The 26,078-nt window shown below is 36.8% G+C and overlaps 1 protein-coding gene across 2 annotated transcripts in view; it reads left to right on the top strand.

Moving 5' to 3' along the window:
- Positions 1 to 26,078, top strand: part of FSTL5 (follistatin like 5) — a 316,275-nt gene that overhangs the window by 46,188 nt on the left and 244,009 nt on the right. For both annotated transcript variants that reach the window (XM_033060226.2, XM_033060225.2), the window contains exon 3: positions 7,339 to 7,372. In XM_033060226.2, the coding sequence (XP_032916117.1) occupies positions 7,339 to 7,372 (34 nt within the window). The remainder of the gene's footprint in view (positions 1 to 7,338; positions 7,373 to 26,078) is intronic.

Below are 26,078 nucleotides of genomic sequence, written 5' to 3'. Positions count from 1 at the left end.
GTATGTTTATTAAATTATTGAAATGTTTGTTGCATGTCAATGACAATCTACCATATGCTTTACATTAATTAGTACTTTGTTTATTTTAGGAATTTGATTAATCCAGCAGCTACTTTTTAATTAGAGCCAGCATAGCAAAGGAGACTTTGTCTGAGTTTTCCAAAGACAAAATAAGGCTCCTCTTCTTAATCAGTAGCCCACTCTGGCACTCACCTACCCAGATCCTCAGCAGATGATTCAGGCAGAGCCATAAGTGGGGTTCTGTTCTGTCAAATAGTTATGTAGTTTGTCCTTTAAAAAACACAGATTTAAGTGGCAGTCAGAATGCTTCTTTGTGCAACATCCAAGGTTTATAAACAGCAATTTTCATTCAAAAAGGGAAAAATCCAACAAAATTCACATGATATATATTTAAATGAGGCAAAGAAATGAACATAAACTGCTTTGAACCTTGTTGGTAAAGACTCCCTTTGACCATCCTTCTCTACACCCCTTATTGTTAATACGAAGCCCTTCTAAATAAGACTTGGTACTATGCCAACCTTATTTAGCAAACATGGCTTTTCTGAATAATGACGATAGCAAAATGTTTTAAGAGATGTTGATGGTGTTTGTGTATTAAGACAAAAAAAGAAAATAGCACTAGAGAAGGAGCTTTTATACCTTGGAAAAGCATTTGGGTGTGTATTCAAATTACAGTAATTTCACGATTATAAACTGCACCATTTTGACTAAAATTTTGGTCCGAACCCAAAGAGTGGCTTATAATCAGGTGCGGCTAATATGTTGATGAGGTTCAGAAATTTGCTAAGCCGGAAGTGCAAGCCTGCACAGCCCCAAGCCGACTCGAGCCCACACGGCCCCTGGAGGGGAAAAGCGGGACACATCCAAGCTCGCCCGGCCCCTGCAGGAGAAAAGCGAGGCCCATCCCAGCCTACATGGCCCCGGCGGGGGAAAAGCGGGACCGATCCAAGCTCGCCCAGCCCCTACAGGGGAAAAGCGGGACCGATCCGAGCTCGCCCAGCCCCTGCAGGGGAAAAGTGGGGTTGATCCAAACTTGCCCGGCCCCGGCAGGGAAAAAGCGGGGCTGATCCGAGCCTTGCACAGCCCCGAGCCGAACCAGTAAACTCCATGATCCCGCGACTCTGTAACTAAAGGGCAACTTTGTGAAAGTTACACGCGGATCCTTGCGCGAACGAAAGTGCGGCTTACAATGCGGTGCGGCTTGGAATTGTGAAATTACTGTAGTCTCTTTGCAGACCCTCATTTGATTTACATTGGACATAGTTTATAACATATGATATGTAACAATAGTAATTTTTATGGTCAACCATCTGTGGTCTTTTTCAGTTCACAAACATAATAAAAAAATCTGACATTGTCTCCATGAAAAGTTTAAATTCAGCCTTTTTGGCACACAGGAAAGGTTTCTTTACAGTTCTAATATGTTCTGCATGGATACATTTCATTAGGCTGATACACTGTTGCAACAAAAAGCCATAAAATTCCATGCAACCCTTCTGATTAATTTGTTTGGAGAGTGATAAATTCAAAAGTATTTTACTATATTGAAGCTGATAAAAATATCCTAGAATGCAAAATGCTTGATTCTCTTTACAGATCACTTATATCAATAGGTGCCAATGTAGTATTGTAGTCAATGTAATAATTCTGGACATATATATATATATATATATATATATATATATGGACATAAGATATATATATATATTCTGGACATAAGATATATATATATATGTGTGTGTGTGTGTATGTGTATATAGATTGACAGATAGATCTGTGTTTGTATATGTATATGTGTGCACGTATATCTAGATAGAACTCTCAAAAAAATATTTATGTATAATTTTTGATTGTTAACATGTTAGGTAAAAATATTTTGTTTATATATCATAAGGCACTATAGAGTAAAAATAACAGAAATATGTCTATTAGTGGGTTTATAAAGTCCTCCACACAAGTGTTTATACAGAAGTACATTTTACTTAATACAGCAATGGTTGCACATTTACATGCTTTCTAGTAGTATATGGGTAGAATTTTGTTATTTTCAGTCCAACTAGCAGTAAAAGCCTAGTACACTGCACAAAAGCAGATGGAAATAAATGTCAGTATGAACAATAAACTTACTAAAAATTTAAAAAGTTTATTTACCTTTCTCATGTTTCAACACCTTGAAAATTTTGTTTATTTGTGTGTTTCCGGTCCAGCTGAGCAGTTCCTACTTACCTGAACATTAATTTTCCTAAGTTATAGATGCTTATAGTGTTGGCAGGCTAACATACAGTAATTTCACGATTATAAGCCGCACCATTTTGACTAAAATTTTGGTCCCAACCCAAAGTGCGGCTTATAATCAGGTGCGGCTTATATATGGACAAAGAACGAAAAGTTGCTGTTTTAGTTTGGAGGACAGGTGTCTGTTGAGAAAGGCAGGAGTTTCTCTTTGAAATGGAGAATGCAAACCACCTCTCTCCAAATTATTATAATTTTGAAATCAAGGGACTTTCAGGCAAAAATATGGGAATTAGGAATAACAGTTCTTGGGAAATTAAAATAGAAATACAGTACTACAAAGAAACAAACTCCAAACCCTGACAAAGTCAGAGTACAACCTGACACCCTGTCAGGCAGGGTGTTGGTAGCAGTCCCATTAAATGGTGATTGCAGTCCCCTTGCAGAGACAGATGTGGCTCAGTTGGAGCAGTGCTCCTGCAGAAGGTGCAGTTTCCCTCTGGAGGTCCAGTGGTGATGTGGAGAAATCCGGTTTTCCTCTGGAGTCCAGTGGAGAAAGGGGCTCCCTTAGTGTCCCAAAACCTCTGTTTTATCTTGGTAAGAAATGTTGGGCTCTTCCCCCTGGTTGGAGCAACTTTCAATGGGATACAGTAATTTTATCAGTCCCACAGTGGGACTCAATGGGCCATTAGCAGACAATGACTCGCTGGAGGAAGGATGGGGTGTGAAAAGATAAAGAACTATGCCCTGCCTGGTTTCAATGGATGGCCCATTAGCAGATTATCTGCCATTGAGATAAGGATCACTGCCCCCACCCTCAACAGATGGTAATAGAACAGATACCTTTGATCACACTCTGTATTGTAACATGCGGCTTATAATCAGGTGCGGCTTATGTATGGACAAAGAATGAAAAGTTGCTGAAACCCAGAAGTGCGGCTTATAATCAGTGCGGCTTATAATCGTGAAATTACTGTAATTCATTGCTTCTTAGTGATTTTCTATAGAAAATATTTCACATACAATAAATTCACGAATACAAGCCGCACTGAGTATAAGCCGCATCTCTGGGTATTGGCAAATATTTCGTTCTTTGTCCATAAATAAGCCGCACCTGAATATAAGCCGCTCTGTGGTTCACAGCGAGGACCCGCGTGCAACAAAGTTGCCAAATACTAACAGAACCACGGCATGACAGGGGGTTTACTGGCTCAACTAAGGCTGTACAGGCTCGGCCCGCTAGGGGCTGCTGACGGGACCAGGTGGCCCAGCCCGGCGCTGCCACTCGGGGCTGGCCGCCGCCTCTGGGTTCGCTCGCCCCGGCCCCGCTCACGCCGCGGTGCCGACCGGGCACGGACAGAGCACCCTGGTCGCGGCACGGTGCCGGCCGGGCATGGAGAGAGCACCCCGGTTGCGGCGTAGCGCTGGTCGGGCACGGAGAGAGCGCCCCGCGCGTGTCGCCGGTCGGGCACGGAGCACCCCCTGCTCCCGCCACGGCGGCGGAGGGCGGGGGTAGAGCCCCCCCCCTTCTCCCCGAGCCGCGGCAATGGCGGCGCGGGCTCCCCCCCTCTCCCCGAGCCGCGACAATGGCGGCGTGGGCTCCCCCCCTCTCCCCGGGCCACGGCAATGGCGGCGCGGGATCCCCCCGTCTCTCCCCTGGGCTGCGGCAGAGGAGGGAAGAGAGCTCTCCCACCTCTCTCCCTGCCCCCCGTGCTGCCTGCAGGGAGCCAGGGCAACAGAGTAACGCTGTAACAATTGCGGAATGCCGGCTTTTACTGGCAGGTGCTTGGCTCGGCGCCCTGGCTGGCACATCTAGGGTTGTAAATGTCAGAAAATTATTCACATATTAGCCGCCCCCGAGTCTTAGCCACACTTCCGGGTTTCCACCAAAATTTTTGTCAAATTGCTGCGGCTTGTATTCGTGAAATTACTGTAATTTATCTTTCAATATTAAGGAGAAATCTGTATTTAATTCACCCTCAGTATAAATTTGTAAAAATTTGCATTTTTAAACTATTTGTTTTCTGTTGAAAAGTCTAATCTGACAAAATTTCTCTAGGCAGAAAGCTGTTTTCTGTGTTCAGAGAAGCTACACCCAGTCTAAACACAGGTTAATTTTGAAATAACTGGAGGTGAAGAAACTTTTCTTTCTTTGTGGATGCTCTTTCCTCCTACCAAGCGTCTTGGCCCAAGGAATATCATACTGAGGGTTGGTCTATAATCTGCTAAGAAAGTCTTTTCTTTCTAGTTTGAATGGTAGCTTAGAATTAAAATTTGAGTATTTTGAGAAAGCTACGCCATGAAAATTTGCTCGAAAATCTTCATCTGAAATTTAAAAAAATAAAGATATTAGGAAAAAAAAAATCTGAAAATATATTTTTAGTTAATGCCTCCTTTCCTTGAAATCTTAACATATTTCATGAAAAAAAAACCAACATGTTGTTTTTTTTAAATTTTAAAATTTCATCTAAATAATTTTGTTTCTACTCTAAACTTTGCCAAGTTTGTTGCACTCTCTTCTTCTTAAAAAGTAATTCTCATCTTAATTAGTGTTTCTTTTCTCCCTTGAGATCAGTATTTGACTTTTAATATTGCTTTCCTGCAAGGCTACTCTCATCCCTCAATCAATTCTTGTATTAAGTCTTTAGTATCTATTGCAGCTTTGCTGGCAAAAAGTTCCCATTCTTCTGATTTCAAACTATAGAAGGGAGAAAAGACTAGTGAGCTTTGTGGAACTGAACAGTGTCTGTGGAGCCCATAAAATTGCACTGTCTCAATGCTAACACAACTTGGCTCTAAATCTTGTCGGTTGATATTTTAATAAGCATAGACTTCTTAAAACGAACAAACTTCCTCTAAGTTTACACTGGTCTATTAAAGGCTAAGTTTCATTCCATGACTTCTAAAAATATATAAAATAAAAATTAAAGGTAAGTTTTTCTTTAGAAGACTAGAAGAAAGTACTAGACAGATCCTCTAAACCAAATGCTGACCATAATGTGAAATGAAATGTGAAATAATTATGTAATACTAAAACCATTGATTTAAATTTAGTATAGCATAAAAATCAGAATGACATGAAAATTGTTACTGGTAAAATCAACACATCATATCCTGGAAATACCATTCATTGTGTTCAAGAAATACTAAAAATGTATCTTGTACATCACATTTTGCTGCTGATGATTTTTTTTTATTATTTCTTACTAGTGTTTATAATATAGTAATGGAGAAATTTCAAAACATATTTTCCAGAGTCACTGACTTAGATTGGTAAAATTGGGTTGCAGGTAACAACAAAAATATTGCATCACTAGCCATATTATTTATTATTTCACAAAATTTTAAAAGTTGGAACAGTTTGCTTTAGTTGTTTGAGGATAAGATGGCCTTGTGCTTATGTTAATGGTAACTAAACATTTCTATGTCCCTGTGAATTAGAAAATATTAACAGATATACTGTTAAAGGACATATGTATTGATGTAGAAGTATTAACTTATTTCTATAGATTTCTATGTGTAGTCTGGATGCTTTTAAGACTAAATGAACCTATTATGAGCACAATAATAACAACTCCTTGGTGTAAAATAAAACAGTGCAATTAGTACTGAAGGGTAATCAGTACACTCTCTCTGTTATCAAAAGTTAAAATGCTTAAAAATGCTCAATAAAAATTGCAGCAAAAGAAAAATGTTATGTAATTTTCTTTTCCTGTTAAAGTTATAAAAGAAAGCTATCTTGTAATTGAACAAAATTTAGAAGTGCTTTGCATTTTGTCTACTCCTAATGCTAGTTTTTACTGGCATAGACTTATATAGCAGCAAATATTTGAAGAATTGCAATACCCAAAATATAGAGCATCTTTATGAGCAGATACAGTAAATTGACGAATACAAACTGCACTGAGTATAAGCCGCATCGCCGGGTGTTGGCAAACATTTTGCTTTTTGTCCATAAATAAGCCGCACCTGAGTATAAACCGCTCTGTCGTTCGCAGCGAGGACCCGTGTGCAACAAAGTTACCAATTAGTAACAGAACAGCGGCAGGGCGGGGTTTACTGGCTCGGCTCGGGCTGTGCAGGCTCGGCCTGCTTGGGGCTGCTGATGGGGCCAGGTGGCCCAGCCCGGCGCTGCCGCTCGGCAGGGTCGCTCGTGGCCGGCCACCACCTCTAGGCTTCCTCGCCCTGGCCCAGCGCTGCCTCGTGGTGGCAGGCAGGGACGGAGCCCCCCCCACTCCCACGCGGCGGCAGCGGGCGGGGACGGAGCCCCCCGCCGCCTCCCTGAGCCACAGCAATGGGGGCACGAGGCCCCCGCTGCCTCCCCGAGCCGTGGCCATGGCAGCATGGGGCGCCCGCAGCCTCCCTGAACCGCGGCAGAGGAGGGAAGGAGAGAGGTCTCCCTCCTCTCTCCCCGCCCCCCATGCTGCCTGCAGGGAGCCAGGCTCCACCTGCGGGGCAACAGAGTAGCAATTTGTAACAATCACGAAATGCCGGCTTTTACTAGCAGGTGCTTGGCTCGGCACCCTGGCTGGCACTTCTGAGGTTGTAAATGTCAGAAAATTATTCATATATTAGCTGCTCCTGAGTATTAGCCGCATTTCCGGTGTGGGAGCAAAATTTTAGTCAAAATGGTGCGGCTTGTATTCGTGAAACTACTGTACTGTGTAAAATCAAAATTTGGAGTTTTGGGGACATATTACTGCCCTGAGGAAATTTTCATGCTTCAAAATTACATCAAGGGACAAGTCCCAGTCTTACAGAGACTTGTGCAGTTGAATTATAAGCATCTCCCTAGACAGAGGTCAAGTGACAGAGACTGCACGGCCCTGTTGGGTAATGCATTCCAGCACTTAATCCCAGTCATTGAGAGAGAGAAAAAAAATAATGTGGAAAATTCTAGGGGAGTTTAAAAATGGATTGTATAGGACTTTTTAGGCATCAGGCAAAGTGTAGTTGATTTTATTTTGGAGCAGGATGGAGGAGGCACAACACTGTTTCATTTGGATCGTGTAGGTCTATGATTTTATGATTTTAGTGATAACTCGTTCTGTAATTAATACATTTTTCTGCTTTTATTTGCAGCAGGAAAAGAATCATGAAAGCTCAAGAAATAAAGGTAAGTGCCAATTATTTTCAATATGTGGACATTCTTATTATCACAAATTTAACATTCACTTTTGGTAAAAACATCCAGATGGATTGTTTGCTAAGTATTTTAGTATTTGAAATGGCGAAGGTATATCCAGAAAAGGCATTGAAATTTAGAAAGTAAATGTATTAGCTATGATTTTGGAACTCTGACATGAACCACACTGATTGCTGCACTCTGGATGGGATGGGCTGCACAGTTTCTCACTAAGTTCTTAATGTTAATTTTGGCTGATTGTTATACTTCTATAAAACATCAGTACCATCAGCTTCTCCCTTTCCATTAGGTAAATCTGAAACCGGATGTGATTCCACTTCATGCACAAATTAATTGTGTCCTTAATAGGTTGCCTTGCAAACCTACTGTTGGTGTTTTTTGTGTACAATTTTTATTTTCACTGCACCTTACTCTGTGCCAATGGTTAAGCACTATGTGAAATAGAATATCCAGATTAAAGAAACAACCTTTTCTCAAGAATGTTAAGACTTCCAAAACTCAAATGTGGATTTCACACCTTTTTTTTTGCTAACTTAAAGTTTCTTAAGAGACAGAACATTCAAACCTCTTCATTAAAAATTGCTAAGCAAGTAATTAAAAGCTAAATTGCCAATGCAGGCAAAAATTGTTCTCTTGATATTTTAGTTTTTTATAGAGATAGGATATGAGATAGTTTAAAAGGGAAACAAAAGGAGGATAGGAGAAAGGGCACCAGTTAGGAAACAGTGTGCAATCATCATCTCTTGAGTTAGATGTTCTTAATTCAGTTATTTATGTATCACAGTACTCATTTATCTCAATTTTCTTGCTTTCTCTCACACAGAGGCTAAGCACAAGCATCTAAAGGCAAACCAAAGCTGATAGTTGATCGGACTTGTGTCAGAACAATTACATTGTTTATGATGATATGATAATTTACATCATCTGAATGACCTATGGTCCTTTATTTGAAGAGAGTTTATGGGAAAAACAATTGAACCAAAAAATCTCCTTTATTTTCAACCAGTTTGTGATTTATAATTTTGTTTTCAGAGGTAATACAACATAAAGGTGAATCTTCTCTAGATGTAGTGAGTGTATCCATGATGTATTGCTCAAAATGCTTTTTTGTTTTATGACTTAATACAAATTATAAAAAAGACTGTGAATACTCTGATTAGATTACAGGAATGCGTTATTTGTGAATACTGAAGGATTCTGAAGTGAACCATTCTTTGTGGATTTTTATGATTTATGTCAGTTATATATGGTGTTTCTGTCTTTCTCATGCACCCCACCCCATGTTGTTGCCAGGTAGTCATTATGGTACATACGTGAGCAAAATTAAAAGTAGAAACAAACTAATGAGCTGCCTGGGAGTGCCCATCTTATTCATTAGCTATTAGTTATTTAACCACAGAAACAAATTTCAAAGGATTATAAAATATTGCCCACGACTACAACCAAAGGAACCCATTAAACTCTACTGGAATGGAGATATCCATTTTCTCCAAATAGGCAGTGATATTGGTGCTCAGCTGCACAAAATGTGTTGTGATTGTACCTGTAATATTACTTGAGGAAATTTTTAACCTACTAAACTTCCTGCAAAATATGTTTGACTCTGCCTAAACTGGCAATTCAACTTGGAAGATTTCATTGGTCTGTAAGACTATCATGCACAGAGTAGTCTTTGAAACACGTGTATCTACAGATGTGCTTTATTGCATAGTGCTATTTTGAGGTGGGTTTATGATCGAGGTTTTTTATGGTACTCTCTTTTCATATTCTTTAAATGTATTTGTTTTCAGGTGTTCTTTATCCATCTAATTGCAAAGTTTCAGAAAGATATTTTTATTTCACTTACAGCATATAAAATCTTGAAACTCTTTCTACTTAAAATACTGGTGGTTCAGATGAAACAACTAAATTAATGTTTCAGCATAAACGTTTTTGTCTTGTCAGTGAGCAAGTGCAGTTCACATGCAATATCAAAATGTTTTGTACTCTGCATGTGTTCATCTGAGATAGGTAAATATTCCTTAAGTTCTTGGGATGGGTTTCAAACAATATTTCTTATACTCTGCATATTTCAGCCGCTACATGTAGTAAAAGGATAAAATCTTTTCTGTGGTTTCTTAACAGTTTGACACTTTCAGAAGCAATCTTGTCCTTTTAATTCAGAGGACTATTACAGCTCATCCTTACCAACTGAAATTCTGGCATCTCTGTTGTGTCTTATAACTTCTGTTGAAGTCAGTAGTTCAGTATCTAATTTTTATTAATAATTTCGTTAGATTGTATTTTTTAAGAGGGGAGGATATTGCAGCAAAATTCAAGTAAAATGCTCTTTGACTTAAGCAGGATCAATGTGTCAGTATAAAGGAGAATTCTGTATCTTTTATTACATTATAAATACCTAGTAATTTTGCATTTTACCTAATTTATTTAAAAATGCTATAAAATACATCTGATTCCTATTTTTCTTTTAGTAAGGATGTTTTTTGTTGTTTTGCACTGTTTTTTTTTTTTTTAACTTCTGACACATTTCTGACCTGCTTGTTTTTCCCTCCTGTATCAAAATTCCAGGCAAGAACTCTTCTCCAAAATGATTTATCTATTCTAACAAGATACAATGGTTATTTCTGCATGCAGTAGCTTAGTAGAGTTAACATAAGAGATTGGTATCCCTATTTTTTAAAATTCATCCATGTCCTCCTAAAATTTAGGTTGCATTCTGTTAAATTATTAAATCTGTTTCAAAGCAGATGTTGTGAACTTGACAAGAGAGAAAAAGTTAAGTAGTATTCATGATGTTTCTTTCTGTAGTGCACAAACACTTAACATGAACTGATACAGTGGAGAAGAGATTCAGCACTGACACAGGAGTGGAGTGCTGAATACTGACAGGAATACATATTAATTCCTTTTAGGACTTAACTAGCTTTAAAGAAGTCACTCTGAGTACGAATGTAGCAATTTTGGTTATTTAAATTTAAATGTATTGGTAGTCTGAATTTTAATGTTGTGTGACCCACAAAAGGCTTTGCATAGCAATACAGTTAGATTTTTTTTCCCCATGTAAAATTTTTTTAAAACTTCCATGTAACTTGAAAGTTACAGCGCACATGTTTTGGGTAATTTCTTGTGCTGTTTCAGGAGTAGGCTGAGAAGAGTTAGTGAATATGACGTGACTTTAAGTTAGTCTATTCTTTTATTATTAATAATGTTGAGGTATTAAAGTTTAAAAATTAATGCTAAAAGCATTTTAATTTTATATATTAAGATGTTTCTTTGTGCTTAAGATAATGTGTATTTTCAATAATGACTTTGGTTTACCTCTTTCATCTTAAAAGAGTTACACAAACCACAGATGGACGTATGAGGTAATTTTAGTTAGCTCTTGAGCACTGAAGGTTTACACTACAATCACAGAAAAAGGTTACTTGGATCCTTTAATACAGATATATATAGGTAAGTGTAGTGTCTGTAGGCAGTGCATGCCATGTTTCTCACATATAGTGGATATTCCTTTGTCACATATAGTGAATATTCCTTTGATTACACTAATAATAGAAATCTAAATGTAAAATGAGTCATTTCCTCTGAAGCTTAGCTGGTTTAAAATATTATCTACCTCTTCTGTGTATCCTACTCCTTTGCAAAACCTTCATTCTCAGAATGAAGAGCAAAATATGATTTGTGTCAGCACCACAAATATCTTAGCTAAGTTTGGCATATAATAGCAAGGTGGAGCAGGCAATTTCACACTACTTGTGATGTAGCAGGCAACTGTTACGACCAAAAACAAAAAAAAAAGAAGAAAAGATAGAAAATGCAGATCACATTTTGTGTAACAAACTGTTGAAGCAAGATAATCTTCCTACCTGAACAACTTGAGGGTTTTTTTTTAGAATAGATTTTCAAAAAGCAAAGTGAATTCCAGAAACTGCCTTAATGCTATTAAACAAAAATAAAAAGTATAATATTTAATAGCTAAAAAATTTATATTAGAATTTTTAGGAGAGCAGCTTCTGTATTGGGTTTTATTTGCCTGTAGCATAACCCTTGCTTTATCAGTAAATTTCAGTATTATCTCAGTATGTTTATATAAAATAGTCTGGTGTGATACCTTGTTACTGAACAGAAAGGAGGCTTTAATATTTATATCACTGAAAAAGCTATACAAAGAGATAATTTTAGAAATCCACAGAGATCTTTACAAGCTCTAAAATAATTTTTTAGATATGAACTTAAAATCCAATATAGGCAATAGTTCAATCAAACTATTCATTAAGAATTATTTAAAGTTGATAAAGGGTTGTCATGAAAGAAAAAGTGAAATTGAGAAGGAACATACAATATTCAGAAGCAAAAGATCTGTTTATGTACTGGTATTTCAGAGATAAATTATATTTAACTTTTATTTTTTAAAAATAAATACCTATAAATAGGTATCTTTTTCACTCAGGTATGGGGTCACTGGTTTTTATTGCATTTTTATAACACTTGCTGTCAAAATTGTTTGCATATATGTTTTTTGGGCTGTTAACAGGCCCTAAACTTTTAGGAACATTTATGCAGAAAAAAACTGACACATTTGGGTTAAATAGAAGAAATTTCCGTACTCATGCCTTCTTAAACTGAATTACTTTTTACATTCATATAGTGTTCTTCAGAATATTATTGATTATATATTAAAAACATATTTTCTCTTATCAAGTAACTCTTGCAAGCAACTTAAAAGACAATCAGAAATCACATAAACTTGAAAACTGAGTCTGTTGAATATAATTTCCACCTCTACTCTCACTCCCAATTAGTGCAGCACTGTATATCATTCAGGTGCTTGTTGAGATAATTACAGTATAATTTTTTTGCATTTGTCTTTGAATAGCAAGGGTTGATGCGTTTCATTATCATTAAGGCCATGTTCTAGTTTACTCCAAGCATACTCTTTTTGTCACTTGCCTTAGACACCAGAACATGATTGATGGTGTCAGATCCTGTTAACATTTACATCATAACTGAAAGTAGATGTAACAGTGAAGTGCAAATTACAGACTGCTCAAATGCCTGCCACTAACAATTATGGTAGGGCAGTATAAATTTCTCATTTGATTCCAAAGGTCAGATTAATAAAGGTGTGTGGCACATTATCATAAAGGGTGGACCCAGCTGTCTGTTTAGATTATGCTTAAGAGTCTAGTGTTCCTAAGGAAACTTTGTAAGGAATGAATGCATCCATTTTAACCAGCAGTTTAAATATGGGTAATTATTATACCTTATTGTGAAGGGATCCAAACCAGAGGTTACAGTCAAGTCACTGAAGTGTCTTTCTGCCTCTTAATTCATATATATGTATATATATATATATATGTATGTATATATCAGGTATAAGAGGTTTTTTTAAAAATAAATTTATTTTTTAATCCTTAAAGTAGCTCTCCAAATCCTGAAAAGCTAATTCCTTACATGAATGAGCTGTAAATTAAAATGCATCAAATATATACCTGTGCCCCATTTTGTATAATCTCTGTCTCCCATTTTCATACCAGCCATTCATATCTTTCAAGATTTAGCATGGCAGAAAGTAATCTGTGTTGTCTGGGGGGAATATGTGTAAGGCTCAAAATGCAACCTTCCTTTAATATCAAAGGGTAGAATAGGCCTATGAACTTTCAAAGGTTTTTAAGAGATTAAGTATTTGAAGTAAATTCTAGCTTTCCTCATAGTCATAGGGCACATAATTTTCAGTTTCAGATTCTAAAAAGGAGTGAAATTTATGGGACTGAAAACAGTTAAGGTGAGTATTCAGTTTGGATCATGTCTTTACAGACTTATTTTTTGTAAATTGACCTGTTCTTCCATCACCTTAGAAGGCCTGGCGAATCTTCACAAAATAATTGTATTTTATAAATGATTAGGCATTCAAATATTTTCTAATTTTTAAAATATTATCTGAAATCATAGTAGGGTAAATTTTGAGTGATTCTCAAAGTTTTTTTATATTTACATGATGTATAGATAACTATCAGAAAAAGTTTGTCTTTCAAAATTGTAATAGTTGACAATAAGGTTTGCCAGAATTTGTTTTGCTCATCTATGGAAAGGATATCCATATGGTGTCATTGCAATGACAGCAACAAATTGTAATTCTGTGTAACCCCCCATAACTACACAAGGCGAGGCCTTTGACTGTTTAGAGGACAGTAATTGGTCAAAAAACTATTTATCAGAGTTTCCAGCCTGGGAAAGAAATACACTAGTGATACCGAAATCGCGAGAAAAAGAACTAATGTAGATATAGCAATAGGAGTAGTTATGCTAAGGCTTAGAAAGCAACAGTTCACAAGCAGGCCCTGGGAATGTACTAAGAACCACAAACAAATAATTAAAAGATCTAGTAGGGCATGCAGAACACAGTGAAATAAATAATTAAAGGATCTAGTAGGGCATGCAGAACACAGTGAAATAATAAATGATAAAGGGTTCTGGTGGTGGGATGACGAGCAAGGGGGATTAAAGGGGGGTAACCTATAGTTTTGAGTAGACAAGCGTGTAGAATTTACGACTTTTAGAAATAATATCTACGAGATTTACGTAACTGTATTGTCTTGAAGAAGGTGTACTATTGTATGTAAATCACTTTGTAAAAGGATATAAAAACCTGTCAAAAAAGGGGAACAGTGGGCTCTGACTTTGGACGCTAGTCCTCAGACCCCAGGGCCCTCAATAAAGCACTGCACTAAACAACCTAGTTGTTCCGTGTCTCTCTGACGGGCAACACTAGGATAGATTTTTGTCCATACGCTTACCAGAACTTTCTTGCACAAGGTTTGTTTAAAAGGTAAATCCATGGCTGATAAAGTAATGGCTGACTGTTGGTTAAATAATCTAAGAGATTTAACATGAATGGGTACACGCTAAATACCATTCTATGAGTATCTTTGTATTAAATGGCAGCATGATAGACTGGGATTCTTTCTTCTCTTCGTGCTCGCTGGTCTTGGTAGCACATAGAATTTATTTGCACATACAGTGCCTAGGCTATTAATTTTTGTTTCTATAGCATTTGATGTCCTGTCTAGACCTAAGCATAGGCTTAGATGGCTGTGCTAGCAGGATATCAAAATAAGAATTCTCACTATTAGGGTTCAGATTACTCTCTATTTAAATTATGCACAAAAACCACATATACATTTGGGAGTGCTGGTCCACAAGAAATAGTCGGTCAAATCTTGAAGTTTTCATTATTTTAAATGACTATAAAAATCCATGGCAGCATTACTTTAATGGAAATTATCTCATTATCTCTTTTCATTATCTCAGAAATAAATAAAATCAATAATATTAAAACGAGCATTTTTCTGAGATTTTTTGAAGTCCTGCACAGAGCTGATAAAATGAAGGCTCTCAGAAGGAAGGAAAGATTCGAGAATTTTAGCAAATAGAAAAACAAACAGAATTCTCATTTGTATTATAAGTCCCACCAAGTTTCTAATATGCACACATTGATTCTTCCTCATCAAATGTAAAAGCTGTGATTTTGTAACCTTAAGGATAATTGCCCACTAAAAATGCATTATAAATGGGGCAAAAGACCCATTAAAAACATTCTGGTATCATAATCATAATTTCTAAGCTCAAAGGATTGTAGGTTGCACTCTGGCCTAATTAGCAGTAATCTGACCTTCTTTCCCCAGAAACACTGAAAAATCTTATTAGGCTTTATATTAACTGACATCTCAGAATACAAGCAGTACATAGAGTTAGGAGTATCATAAAGGAAACACATTGGCAGAAATAATACAGAATGATGAAAGCTAAAGAGAATGTATTTATATTGCTTAAACTTAGTCTTTCTAAGGTGGTTCAACATACTCTAGTGTAAATACAGTAATTTCACGATTATTAGCTGCACTGAGTATAAACCGCACTTCTGGGTTTCAGCAACTTTTTGTTTTTTTGTCCATACATAAGCCGCACCTGATTATAAGCCACATGTTACAATACAGAGTGTGATAAAAGGTATCTATTTTATCACCATCTGTTGAGGGTGGGGACAGTGATCCTTATCTCAATGGCAGATAATCTGCTAATGGGCCATCCATTGAAATCAGGGTGGGCATTGTTCTTTATCTTTTCACAACTCATCCTTCCTTCAGGGAGTCATTGTCTGCTAATGGCCCATTGAGTCCCACTGTGTGACTGATAAAATTACTGCATCCCATTGAAAGTTGCTCCAGCCAGGGGGAAGAGCCCGACATTTCTTACCAAGATAAAAACAGAGGTTTTGGGACACTAAGGGAGCCCCTTTCTCCACTGGACTCCAGTGGAAAACCGGATTTCTCCACATCACCACTGGACCTCCACAGGGAAACTGCACCTTGTACAGGACCACTGCTCCAACTAAGCCACATCTGTCACTGCAGGAGGAGGCAGCCACCATTTAATGGGACTGCTACCAACACCCTGCCTAATGGGGTGTCAGGTTGTACTCTGACTTTGTCAGGGTTTGGAGTTTGTTTCTTTGTAGTACTATATTTCTATTTTAATTTCCCTAGTAAAGAACTGTTATTCCTAATTTCCATATCTTTGCCTGAAAGCCCCTTGATTTCAAAACTATAATAATTTGGAGGGAGGGGATTTACATTCTCCATTTCAAAGAGAAGTTCCTGCCTTTCTTAGCAGACACCTGTCCTCCAAACTAAAACAACAACTTTTCGTTCTTTGTCCGTATATAAGCCGCACCTGATTATAAACCGCACTTTGGGTTCGGACCAAAATTTTAGTCAAAATAGTGCGACTTATAATCGTGAAATTACTGCATATATTAATAAAACTTATAGAAATATGTCCATTTGTTCAAAGACATAGAGATTAAATGTCAGGACAGGCATACAATAAAAGGTGTGTAGAAAGAAGATCTCAAAGCAGAAATGAGAATCTAGGGGAAAAGGATTTCATTTGCGTCTTTAACAACGTTTAAATGCGTATTTTAAACAACCATTTTGAGGTATCATGGCATCTATAGCAAGTGTAATAAAAGTAGCAGGGAATACTGAACTTTTTCCCTTTCATTTCTTGATTTCCACTTCAAATTGAAGTGTTAGATTAGGCAAAGCTTAGAAGTGTAATGTAGTTCAAGATTGAAGTATACCAACTCAAATATCCAGTAATATAGATATTTCTTATTTTAAATTTGGGTTTTTCTAGTGTGTTTGGGGAGGTTTTTGGTAAAGCATGTCACGTGACTGTGACTGTATGCATTTATTCTGGATGAATGCTCTTTAAAGCATTAGCATTTTTCACAGGTCTATATTCTAACACACTTGCTGGACATACTGATTGCTGAATGTGATAGGTGTGTGACCTGTTATCCCCTTTCCCTGCTTATTAAGAAAAAGAAGTCTTTTTATGTGCCCATTTATCTTCATAAGCAGTCAATTGCAAAAGACTTTTCTTCCTTTCCTTGTCTCTCTGGAGAGGTATTATAAGACATGAAACCTGTTTACTTTCTTTCAAACTCTTCTGTACTCTCTGAGATTGCCCTTTTCCACATGTCTACTTTATTCTTGCAGTTGTGGCAAGCACTCAGAGTTTAGGGGAATCATAAATGCAAGCAAGCTACAGGCTTGCCATGCAGAGCATGAAGGTCAATATTGTTTCCCACATTGGGATTGCAGTGTCTCATCAGGCACCTTAGCAATCTGATCTAGTTGCTCTCAGAAAAGTCAATATTTGCATTTTGTTGAATATGCATGCTTTTTTGGGAAAAGGGTTATTTGGTATCTGCGCCTCTATGATTATATTGTTTGCATTCACAAGATACTATCTGCAAATCCTCTAATGATTCAAAGACAACGTTGTACTGAAGTTATTTCATTATTAGGATTAATTCATTGATATTCTAAATTAAACAGGCTTAGCATTTTTTGGTTCTTTAATTTCAGATAGGGTACTGTAAGGACAACTTGAAGAAAAATGCCAAAAAATGTTTTAAATCATGGAATGTTAGAGAGAACAGAGAAGCCATTTTAGTTCATGTTATGTTTGCATATCACTTTTTAAAGAACTTTTGAATCATGCTGGTTGCTGAGAGACATTGGTTTCCCTACAAACAGTAGTGCAAAATAGATTAATGATTTTTAAATAGCCTAAGAATTAATTGATGGAATTAAAAAGAACACCTAATTTGAATATGAGGATTTTCTGAACTTGTGTGCAATCACCTTTTGCATTATTGAGTCAAAAACATTCTCTACTGATAGATTCTTATATGCTTATATTGAATTTGATTGACTTCAGTGGGATTCTGCAGGTGTGTTTGATTTTGATGGCAGATGGACATGTAAATCAGAGCACATAATTCTGAAAGATTTAAAATGCAGAAAAAATCCTTTTCAGAGTACCATCAAAGTATCTTAGCATTACATTTACAAAATTGCTCCCTTATGCTTTGGGAAATATTGGGCAGAGGTCAGTCTTTTAGAAATTTGTATCTCTTTTCAGAGTGATGTATTTCATTAAAATGCTCTTACTTTCTTCACACAGAAAAATTCTAAATTCATTGATGAAGTTGAGGTAGAAGAGGTGGATTGTGCTTAGCACAAAAACAGGGACCAAAAAATCCTGCCACCTTCCAACAGAAGATGGAAGCAATGCATTTTAAAGTTTTCTTTCAAAGGGACTACTCCTCTGTTAAACATAATTTTGACCAGCCAATTTAATTGTGCCTGTGGTCATCAAAGACAGTATCTGTAGAAGATGGAGCTGGACATCAGAACCACCAGGGAAGTGTTTTAAGGTAGTAAGAGGAAGACCTGGCCACCTTTTCTGGCGCCATTCTCAAAATAAAAAAACTGGATACCTGTGAACCAGTTTAGTTGTCTTAATTTTAACTTGGTCTTTGACTCAGGACTTGTGAACTCAGTGAGCTTTACATCGAGTGGGTGAATCACATTATGCATACAAAGAAAGCTAGCAGACACCTAATTATTTATTCTGTCCTGAATGTTTTCTAACTTGAAATGGTGTAGAGGCCCAGAGAAGGTGACTTTAGTTGCAAGGTGGAGTGTGCTAATGCTACTTTGTGAAATGTAAGATTTTCCACTTAAGAAACAGACAGAGAGGAAAGCTTTTCTATAACTCAGTTAACAGGAGAACCTAGGGGCTAAATATGTTGTTATTTCTACATAAAAAACCCCCAAACAATAGCAGTTTGTCAGTCAAAATATACAACAACACAAGCTGCAAGAATAATGTTTAATTTAAAACTGTCTATAGGATGTACTTCCTCTAAGTTGAAGGAGTACTCATGCCATATTAATATTTGATTTTATCAGAGTTATGGAGCATAATGCAATACAACCAACTATAGAGAATTACCTTTATTTGTGGTACCTGTATGTCATCAGCTATCAGTGTTTCTTTTATTCCCGAGAGCTCTTTGGGATAAGCCAGGCCTTTCAGAAGCAGGAACTAAAGCTCATATTGCATGAATTGAATTTGTTAGAGCTTTTAGTCTGCTAGTCGTTCCACGGAAATTCATGAACAAGAGCTTGAAATACACATTGTATTCATTTCAGTGCCAGTGCTTAGGTATTGATTTCTGAAACTTTGTCTTGTTGCATAAAACAGAAGCTGAAAGCCAGTTTCTCAATGGAAAATCAGAAATATTTCAGATAAGTAGAATTTTTCCACTCAGCTTTATAAAGCACATAGAAATGCCTTAATTTTGATGCATTCCTCTCATAACTATTTTCTCACTACTAAGTATTCCATAGATTCTTAATTTTTTTCCATGTGGCTACTGTTTGATTGATTCGATTTTATTGTCCTGAGAGCAGGAGAACAGGATATATCTTCTTCTTTCTTTGTTGTTTACCTTTTACATTTTGACATGTTTTCCTGGAGTTAGGAAGAATGTCATCTTGAACAATATCAAACTGATTTCTTGGCTTTTGGGTCGAAAATGTTTGGCTACCCCTACACTAAATAAGTAAGCAGCAAATGATAAATAATGGAGCAGTCATTTTCTTCTACTAAATAATGAAATTCATATAATGAAAAAATAAACCTTTCTACTTTATGTTATCTGAAAAATTGATAACTAGTTTGTAGGCTTTACATTATTCAGGTAACAGAAAATATGCAATATGTTTGGATTTGATCTGCTTTTTCCTTTCAGCTATACAACTGCAAGGTTTAGCAGAATATCTGTTTTATCTGTTCATTCAAACCCCAGAAATATATATGTTACAAATTAGGTATTAGAAAAATCAAAGTATATTTTTGACTTTCAATGGAACCACTGTTTTTGACTAACTTTATGTTTAAAAGGTAGTCTGAGTAGTAACGGGTATTTCTTCAAAGATAAAAATGTATTAGCTAATTCCTTTGTGCTAAAAATATATTTTCTGCTTGTATTTTAATAAGAGATCTGTAATTAATATTGGAATAACACAATAATAGTGGAATAACACTACCTATCTTTTCAGTAATAGTTGTTTACAAAATTAGTGTTACTTTGATTCCAGTTTGCACATACCACCATATGCTGGTTTTGACAGAGAGCCATGTGTTTGACATGCAAATTTACATACAAATGTCTTAAAGGGATATCAAAATGCTTGATGTTCTCTTTTATAGTAGCTGTGTTTAAAATAATATGTTATGTGTGCTTTAGCTGTGAGTTTCAAGGTGGAATTTTGACTGAGCTTTTTCTAGTGTGGTGTTGCCACACTGAAGAAATTTGGCATAAATGATGCAGTGCAGCAAAAAATATGGTTTTTATTTCTGTTGTTCACTTCTCATACATTTTTAGAATCTCAAAATCATTTTATTGCCAAAATGGTGGCAGCTTAATCAAAATGGCACAATTTTTGGATGAGCTAAAATCAGTAGCACTCCTACCTTTTTGCTAGATTTGTATTTTTTCCTATATAAGTAATGATTTTATTAATCTAAAATACAAGATAAAATGAATATAAGTACAAATTCAACCTCACAATTATATGCCAGGCAAGCAACCCTTCTTTTCTTTCCTTTCTTTATGTCTCTCTTCTTTAATAATTCATAAAGTTTGGAACAGAACTAGAAAATCCTGTTCCAAATAATTGAATAGGAAAAAACCCTTATATCCAAGCAACCTTTTGGGTTTGAATGTCATAAAGAGAAACTAGAAAACTTTTCCTTTTGTTTTTAAACATATTTAACAGTTGTGTGAAGTTAAAACATTTTAACAGCTGACTAACAGACCAACAAAACAAATATTTGAAACGATAGTCAAGCTTTTTGAAGACTTCAAGAAAAGATGTAATAAAAAAGGCTGTATTTTCCATATGCTAAAATAGCGTGTGTGTACAAATTATGGTACATATTAATGGCAGAGTATAATATGCATCACAGATTTATTTATATTTCTTAAAAATAAAACTAGACTTACAAAAAAAAATTACATAAAATTACAATAGGACATCAAGTAGTCATTAAAATTAGTTTTGTGTTTTTGGAAAAATACTTATATTTTTTTCACTACGACAGTTCCTTGAGTGAAAAATCTTTCCAGTTTGGTTGGGCTTAAAATATTTTCTTTGATTTATGATGTAAAAATACAGCAGCATTTTAGGAGTAGCAGTGAGAGACCAAAATTATTTGCTAGAATAAAACATCAGTGAGATATATAAGTGCCTATGAGAATTTTAAACCATCCACGGATAAGTAAAAATCTGATTAATCTGATTGGAAAAGGTTAATTTTATGGTTGTAATTAAAATTTTTAAAAATCTGATTATATAGTCTGATAATAAAAAAACATAAACTCAGGCCTATCAATGGCTACAGCAAGAGGTTTTGAGTGGCAAGACTTGGCCACCCCTCCCCCGACCAACACTGGGCAGGAGTCACTTTCTGAAATGAAGGTTATACTCTTACGTTTGTCATGTAAGGGTTAGCATACTCTTCTAGGATGTGAAAGATCTAAGTTTGAGTCAGATCCTACTGATTTAACTATTGAAGTTAGATCATACCTCAGCTAAACAAGATGAGCCAGTCTGTGAGAGACAATTTGACCCTGTAGTTTAGTACATACTTCTTTTGTTTTAACTCAACCTTAGATGACTTACTTGCTAACAACGTCTGATCAGAATTACTGTAAAGTCTATGGTGTTGAGTTCATGAAGCAGCTGCAAATATTTTGTGTTTTAGCAGCTACCATCCTATACCCTTAAAAAAAATACCATGAAAGAGCAACAAAAAAAATCTTTCAGGGAGAAAAACAACCACTGAGCTTCCTTCATACATATGAGCTGCCACAATTAATTTAATTCCTCTAGTTTAATATGTTCTTGAATGCTAGCTCATTCGGCTGATGCAGGTGATATCAAGTTGTAGCATTTCACGTATAGCTGTGTGCTGAAGATTCCCTCATGTATGGATGATCTAAACATCTCTGTTAGAGTCTAGCAGTCAAAAATGCAGAAATTAGTTTTAACCCACACAGTACTCTTCTGTAGCTACTTCCTCTCCAGGGGTTCTCCTAAAGTCACAGGCATTCTGTGTTTTTATTTCTGGCACTAAATGGCCATACATATTTTACATGAAGCATACCTAACCAGAATTTTATAAAGAAATATTGTATCTCTGAAAAAATTCTATGGCTGTGCAGACCTTGACTGTACATCTTTAATGTCCTCAGAGCTTTAATCTGAACACTTCTGTACTTTTTTTCTATCAACTTTTCTTGTGGAAATATATTTCCTTATATATAGAATATATAAAAGCACCCTACTGACTTCTACACACAAAGTAGGTCACAAGTCTTATTCTTCTATACCTAACAGATATATTGGTGGTTTGGTAGCAGAATTTTTGAATTGGAGAGCTAGCCAGTAGGAGATTACATTTTTAATCCTTGCTTGCATTAAAGGAGTCCAGACTTTTGTCTCAGAGAGAACCATTAAAGCATTTGTAAACCACTAATCTATTCAGGGATTTTCTATTGTTTACCTAGGGCAAGCCTACTGGGTGGCAATTCTATTTAATATTTCTTTATTTGGAGGAGACAGTGTTAAGATACACAGAACAAAAATAGTATACAAGATAGAAATTAAGCATTAAATAATCAAACTAGCATGAAGGGTTGAAAGCTGTTTTGGTCTCATGCTTTTTATTCAGAAATTAAAAAAAAAACAACGAAGCAATTTTAAAAATCTAGGTTTGATCTTTTTGATCTTGAGGAAGACATTTGTAGTTACTTGAAATTGTCTTACTTGATTCAGCTGAACGTGACTGAAATGTCTAATTGCAATAGAAAATGCCTCTGCTATTGTTAAATATTTATACCACAGTTTTAGATGCTGGTGAATGGTACAAGTTACATTATTTGGCGACTTTATTAATAGTATTACCTGGAGATCACTAGTTTCTGCTTGAGAGGGAAAAAAAAAGAAATACTGGAAATTTAGGAACATGAACAGATATTCATAAGCTTAGGTAATCAAGACTATATGCTTAAGGTATTACATTTTCACTGAATGTGTTGTCCAACCTACAGGTGAATGTGCAAAAAAGAACTAGATTTATGCCAATAGGAAGGATGATGATTGAATTCATGTTGAGGTTGCCTAACATGACAAACAGCCTTCAACTTGAAGAAATTAATCTCATATTTGTTTATTTTTCATTTCTGTAGGAGGAATCTATTTCAATATTTCTGTTGTTCTGGAATATGGCACTCTATGATAGAGAAGAGAGGCAATTTTTATGTGTCCCCAAACCATTTAAGAATAAAATTGGAAATATACTTGAAAACAATATAACTCAGGCTGATTACAGCTCAAATTCTGATGTGAATTTCTCTATTAACAATAATCAGACAATAAGCCTGTATCAGTCTCTCTCTTTCAGAGTTTAGTTTGTTGTATGAAATGCATTTATATACACAAACCTCCCCCCCCCCAAAAACAATACAACTGTCGACTGCAATCGAGGACACAGGCAAGGGAGGAAAGACTCTGAAAATTATAGTCATTATACTGTATTCTTGTAGATACAGTAATGGTATTGGCACAAAGCAGTGCCAAGAGTCTAATAACAAGGAACTTGCATCCTGAATATTTGCATTCTGTCTCAGGTGTTTTAAATATTACTACATTTCTAGCAATTTATCACTATGTTCTTGACTTTAGGGAGACAGCTATAAGAAATGAAAAGCAATTCTTTTCAGAACATTTATGTTGGTTTAGTGAATGGAGAACATATAAGCACAATGAGGGTCTGCTCCTGTTGGCTTAACTCTGGCCTCCTACATAAGACAACCTGGTTTCTGAAGCATATGTATTTTTTATATATATGTAATACCTATAGGTATTCGAAATTTTAGTAGTACGAAAAACAGTGGGAAAAACTGAAGGTATGAGAGCCATGATTTTCTTTACAAAACTTGTTTAATATAATTTCTATAACTAAAATTGGATTGGATATTGTGCAAATAATAACTTTCATTTCAATACTTAATGTGTACTTAAATAGTAATAATTCCTCTTTATTTATTTTTTTTTCTGGGAGGTGGTCACATTATCCACCAAAATAGGAAATGAAATTTCTATGCCACATTTTCTACTTGATTGGAATTTTATGCTTTATCTACTATGCTAAAAGTAATTTTCCTTCCATTCCTCATCTATCTACACTGTCTGTAGAAGACAATTATTTGAGAGGTATATGTCTTGAGTGTCAGTACCGGACTTTTTATAAAATTCTTCCCTTCTGATTTTTTTTTCCTTGGTTAAACATAGTGAAAATGTGAGTAAACTGTATCATGAAAAGTACATATGTTTAAAACTGAACGAGATAAAACCACAAAAGAAGAACAAACCCCCATTTTCACATTATCTCCTTACTGCAGAAAAAAAATTAGATTTATCTTAAAGTCCATTAAACTCGAGAACTGGAGCTTCCTTAATACATGCTGGGATTTCTTTAGGTGAATTTTCAACCCAAACATGCACTTAGTATTTGTATTAGGGTATTTTATATAAGAAATTGCAACCTAACAAAGAAAACATTCTCATTTCCAAAATCCACTGAGCCTGTGTGTAGCAGTAGTCATTCCAAAGTACCATGCAGCAAAAAATTATCCTCATTATTAGGAACAAAAGGAGCTTATACTTCTCAGTGACATGGCTACTGTGATGTTGATGGTGATTTACTTGAAATGTTCAGTACACTCATGCATCTCACAAATATAGACAGCAATCTGAAAAGTCTGTCTGCTACCAGGTTTTGTAGGCTCTGGAAAAAGCCAACAAAACTAAGAATGAAAAGAGGGAAAGTAGTGCAACTGGCATTTTTTCACATCACTGAAACAATACTTTACCTGTAACCTCTCTGCATTCTGTGATTTAACCTGATAACTCTGGATTTCCTTCCGTGTCTTTATGTAAATAGAGTATTAATTCCACTGTGATTATAGAGCAGAGATCCACCCCTAAGCCTGGTTATGACAGAACCACAGAGAAAAATGAACACTTCTAGCCTTGAGGAGAAACTGCAATGATTGGGAGTGTTTTCTGCTGGTGTGCTGAAGAATATGAAGATGGGATGAAGGAGATTTCAGGACAGCACATGACTTTTAGTACAACTTTCAGCAAAATCAACCTATTTGCAATTTCAGGATTCAAAATTTAGATGTCAATATTTAGAATACGAACACTTCATGTCCTTCCACTGTGATATTAACATATATAAAATGAACACTGACATAGTACAGTAATTTCACGACTATAAGGCACACCATCTTGACTAAAATTTTGGTCTGAACCCGGAAGTGCATCTTATAGTCCGGTGCGCCTTATATAATGTACAAAGTTGTGAAATTTTCTAACCCAGAAGTGCGAGCCGTGAGCTGAGCCGCGAGGGGGGTCGAAAGTGTGCGACCGTGGCTGGTAGGAGCCGCGCGGGGTGGGCGGAACCGGGCAGCCCCCTGCCAGCAGCAGGTGCACAGGGAGAGAGGGAGTGGGTGGCCCTGTGCTGCCCTGAGCTGCGGGCTGCCCCAAGCTGCCCTGAGCCGCGGGCGTTCCTGAATCGCAGGTGGCCCTCAGCTGTGGGTGGTCCCGAGCCGCCCCGAGGCTCCCTGAGCCACCCCGAGACGCCTGCGGTCCTGAGCCGCCCCGAGCCCAGCGGGGGGCGGAGGGGCCGATCTGAGCCCACCCGGCCCCAGTGGAGGGGGCGGTAGGGCCGCTCCAAGCCTGCACAGCCCTGGCAGGGGAAAAGCGGGGCCGATGCCAGCTTTCCCGGCCCCGAGGAGCCCTGAGCCACCCGCCGTCCCAAGCCGCCCCAAGCCCCGCCTTGCCAACCGGGGGGGGATGGGAGTGCCAGGCCCCGCGCATGGGGACAGCTCTTGGGGCAGCGTTTAAAGGCTACACCAATCTGTGAAAAATGTTTGCAAATTGAGCACCTGCCAGTAAACGCCACGATCGTTGCTTTGTTGTGCACGGCACGGATCTTGGCGGCAAAAAAAAAGTGCGCCTTATAGTCCAGTGCACCTTATACAATGTACAAAGTTGTGAAATTTGCTGACTCCCGGAGGTGCGCCTTATGGTCGTGAAATTACTGTAGTCATCTGTGATTCAAGTACAAGTTATAGACAAACCAATTTTAAGAGAATTGCATATTTAAGAGGATTGCGTTT

This window comes from Catharus ustulatus, chromosome 5 (genome assembly GCF_009819885.2).
Source record: "Catharus ustulatus isolate bCatUst1 chromosome 5, bCatUst1.pri.v2, whole genome shotgun sequence".
NCBI classification, from domain to species: domain Eukaryota; kingdom Metazoa; phylum Chordata; class Aves; order Passeriformes; family Turdidae; genus Catharus; species Catharus ustulatus.
The sequence above is the reverse complement of the archived record's forward strand: the minus strand, read 5'-3'. Positions and strand labels throughout refer to the sequence as shown.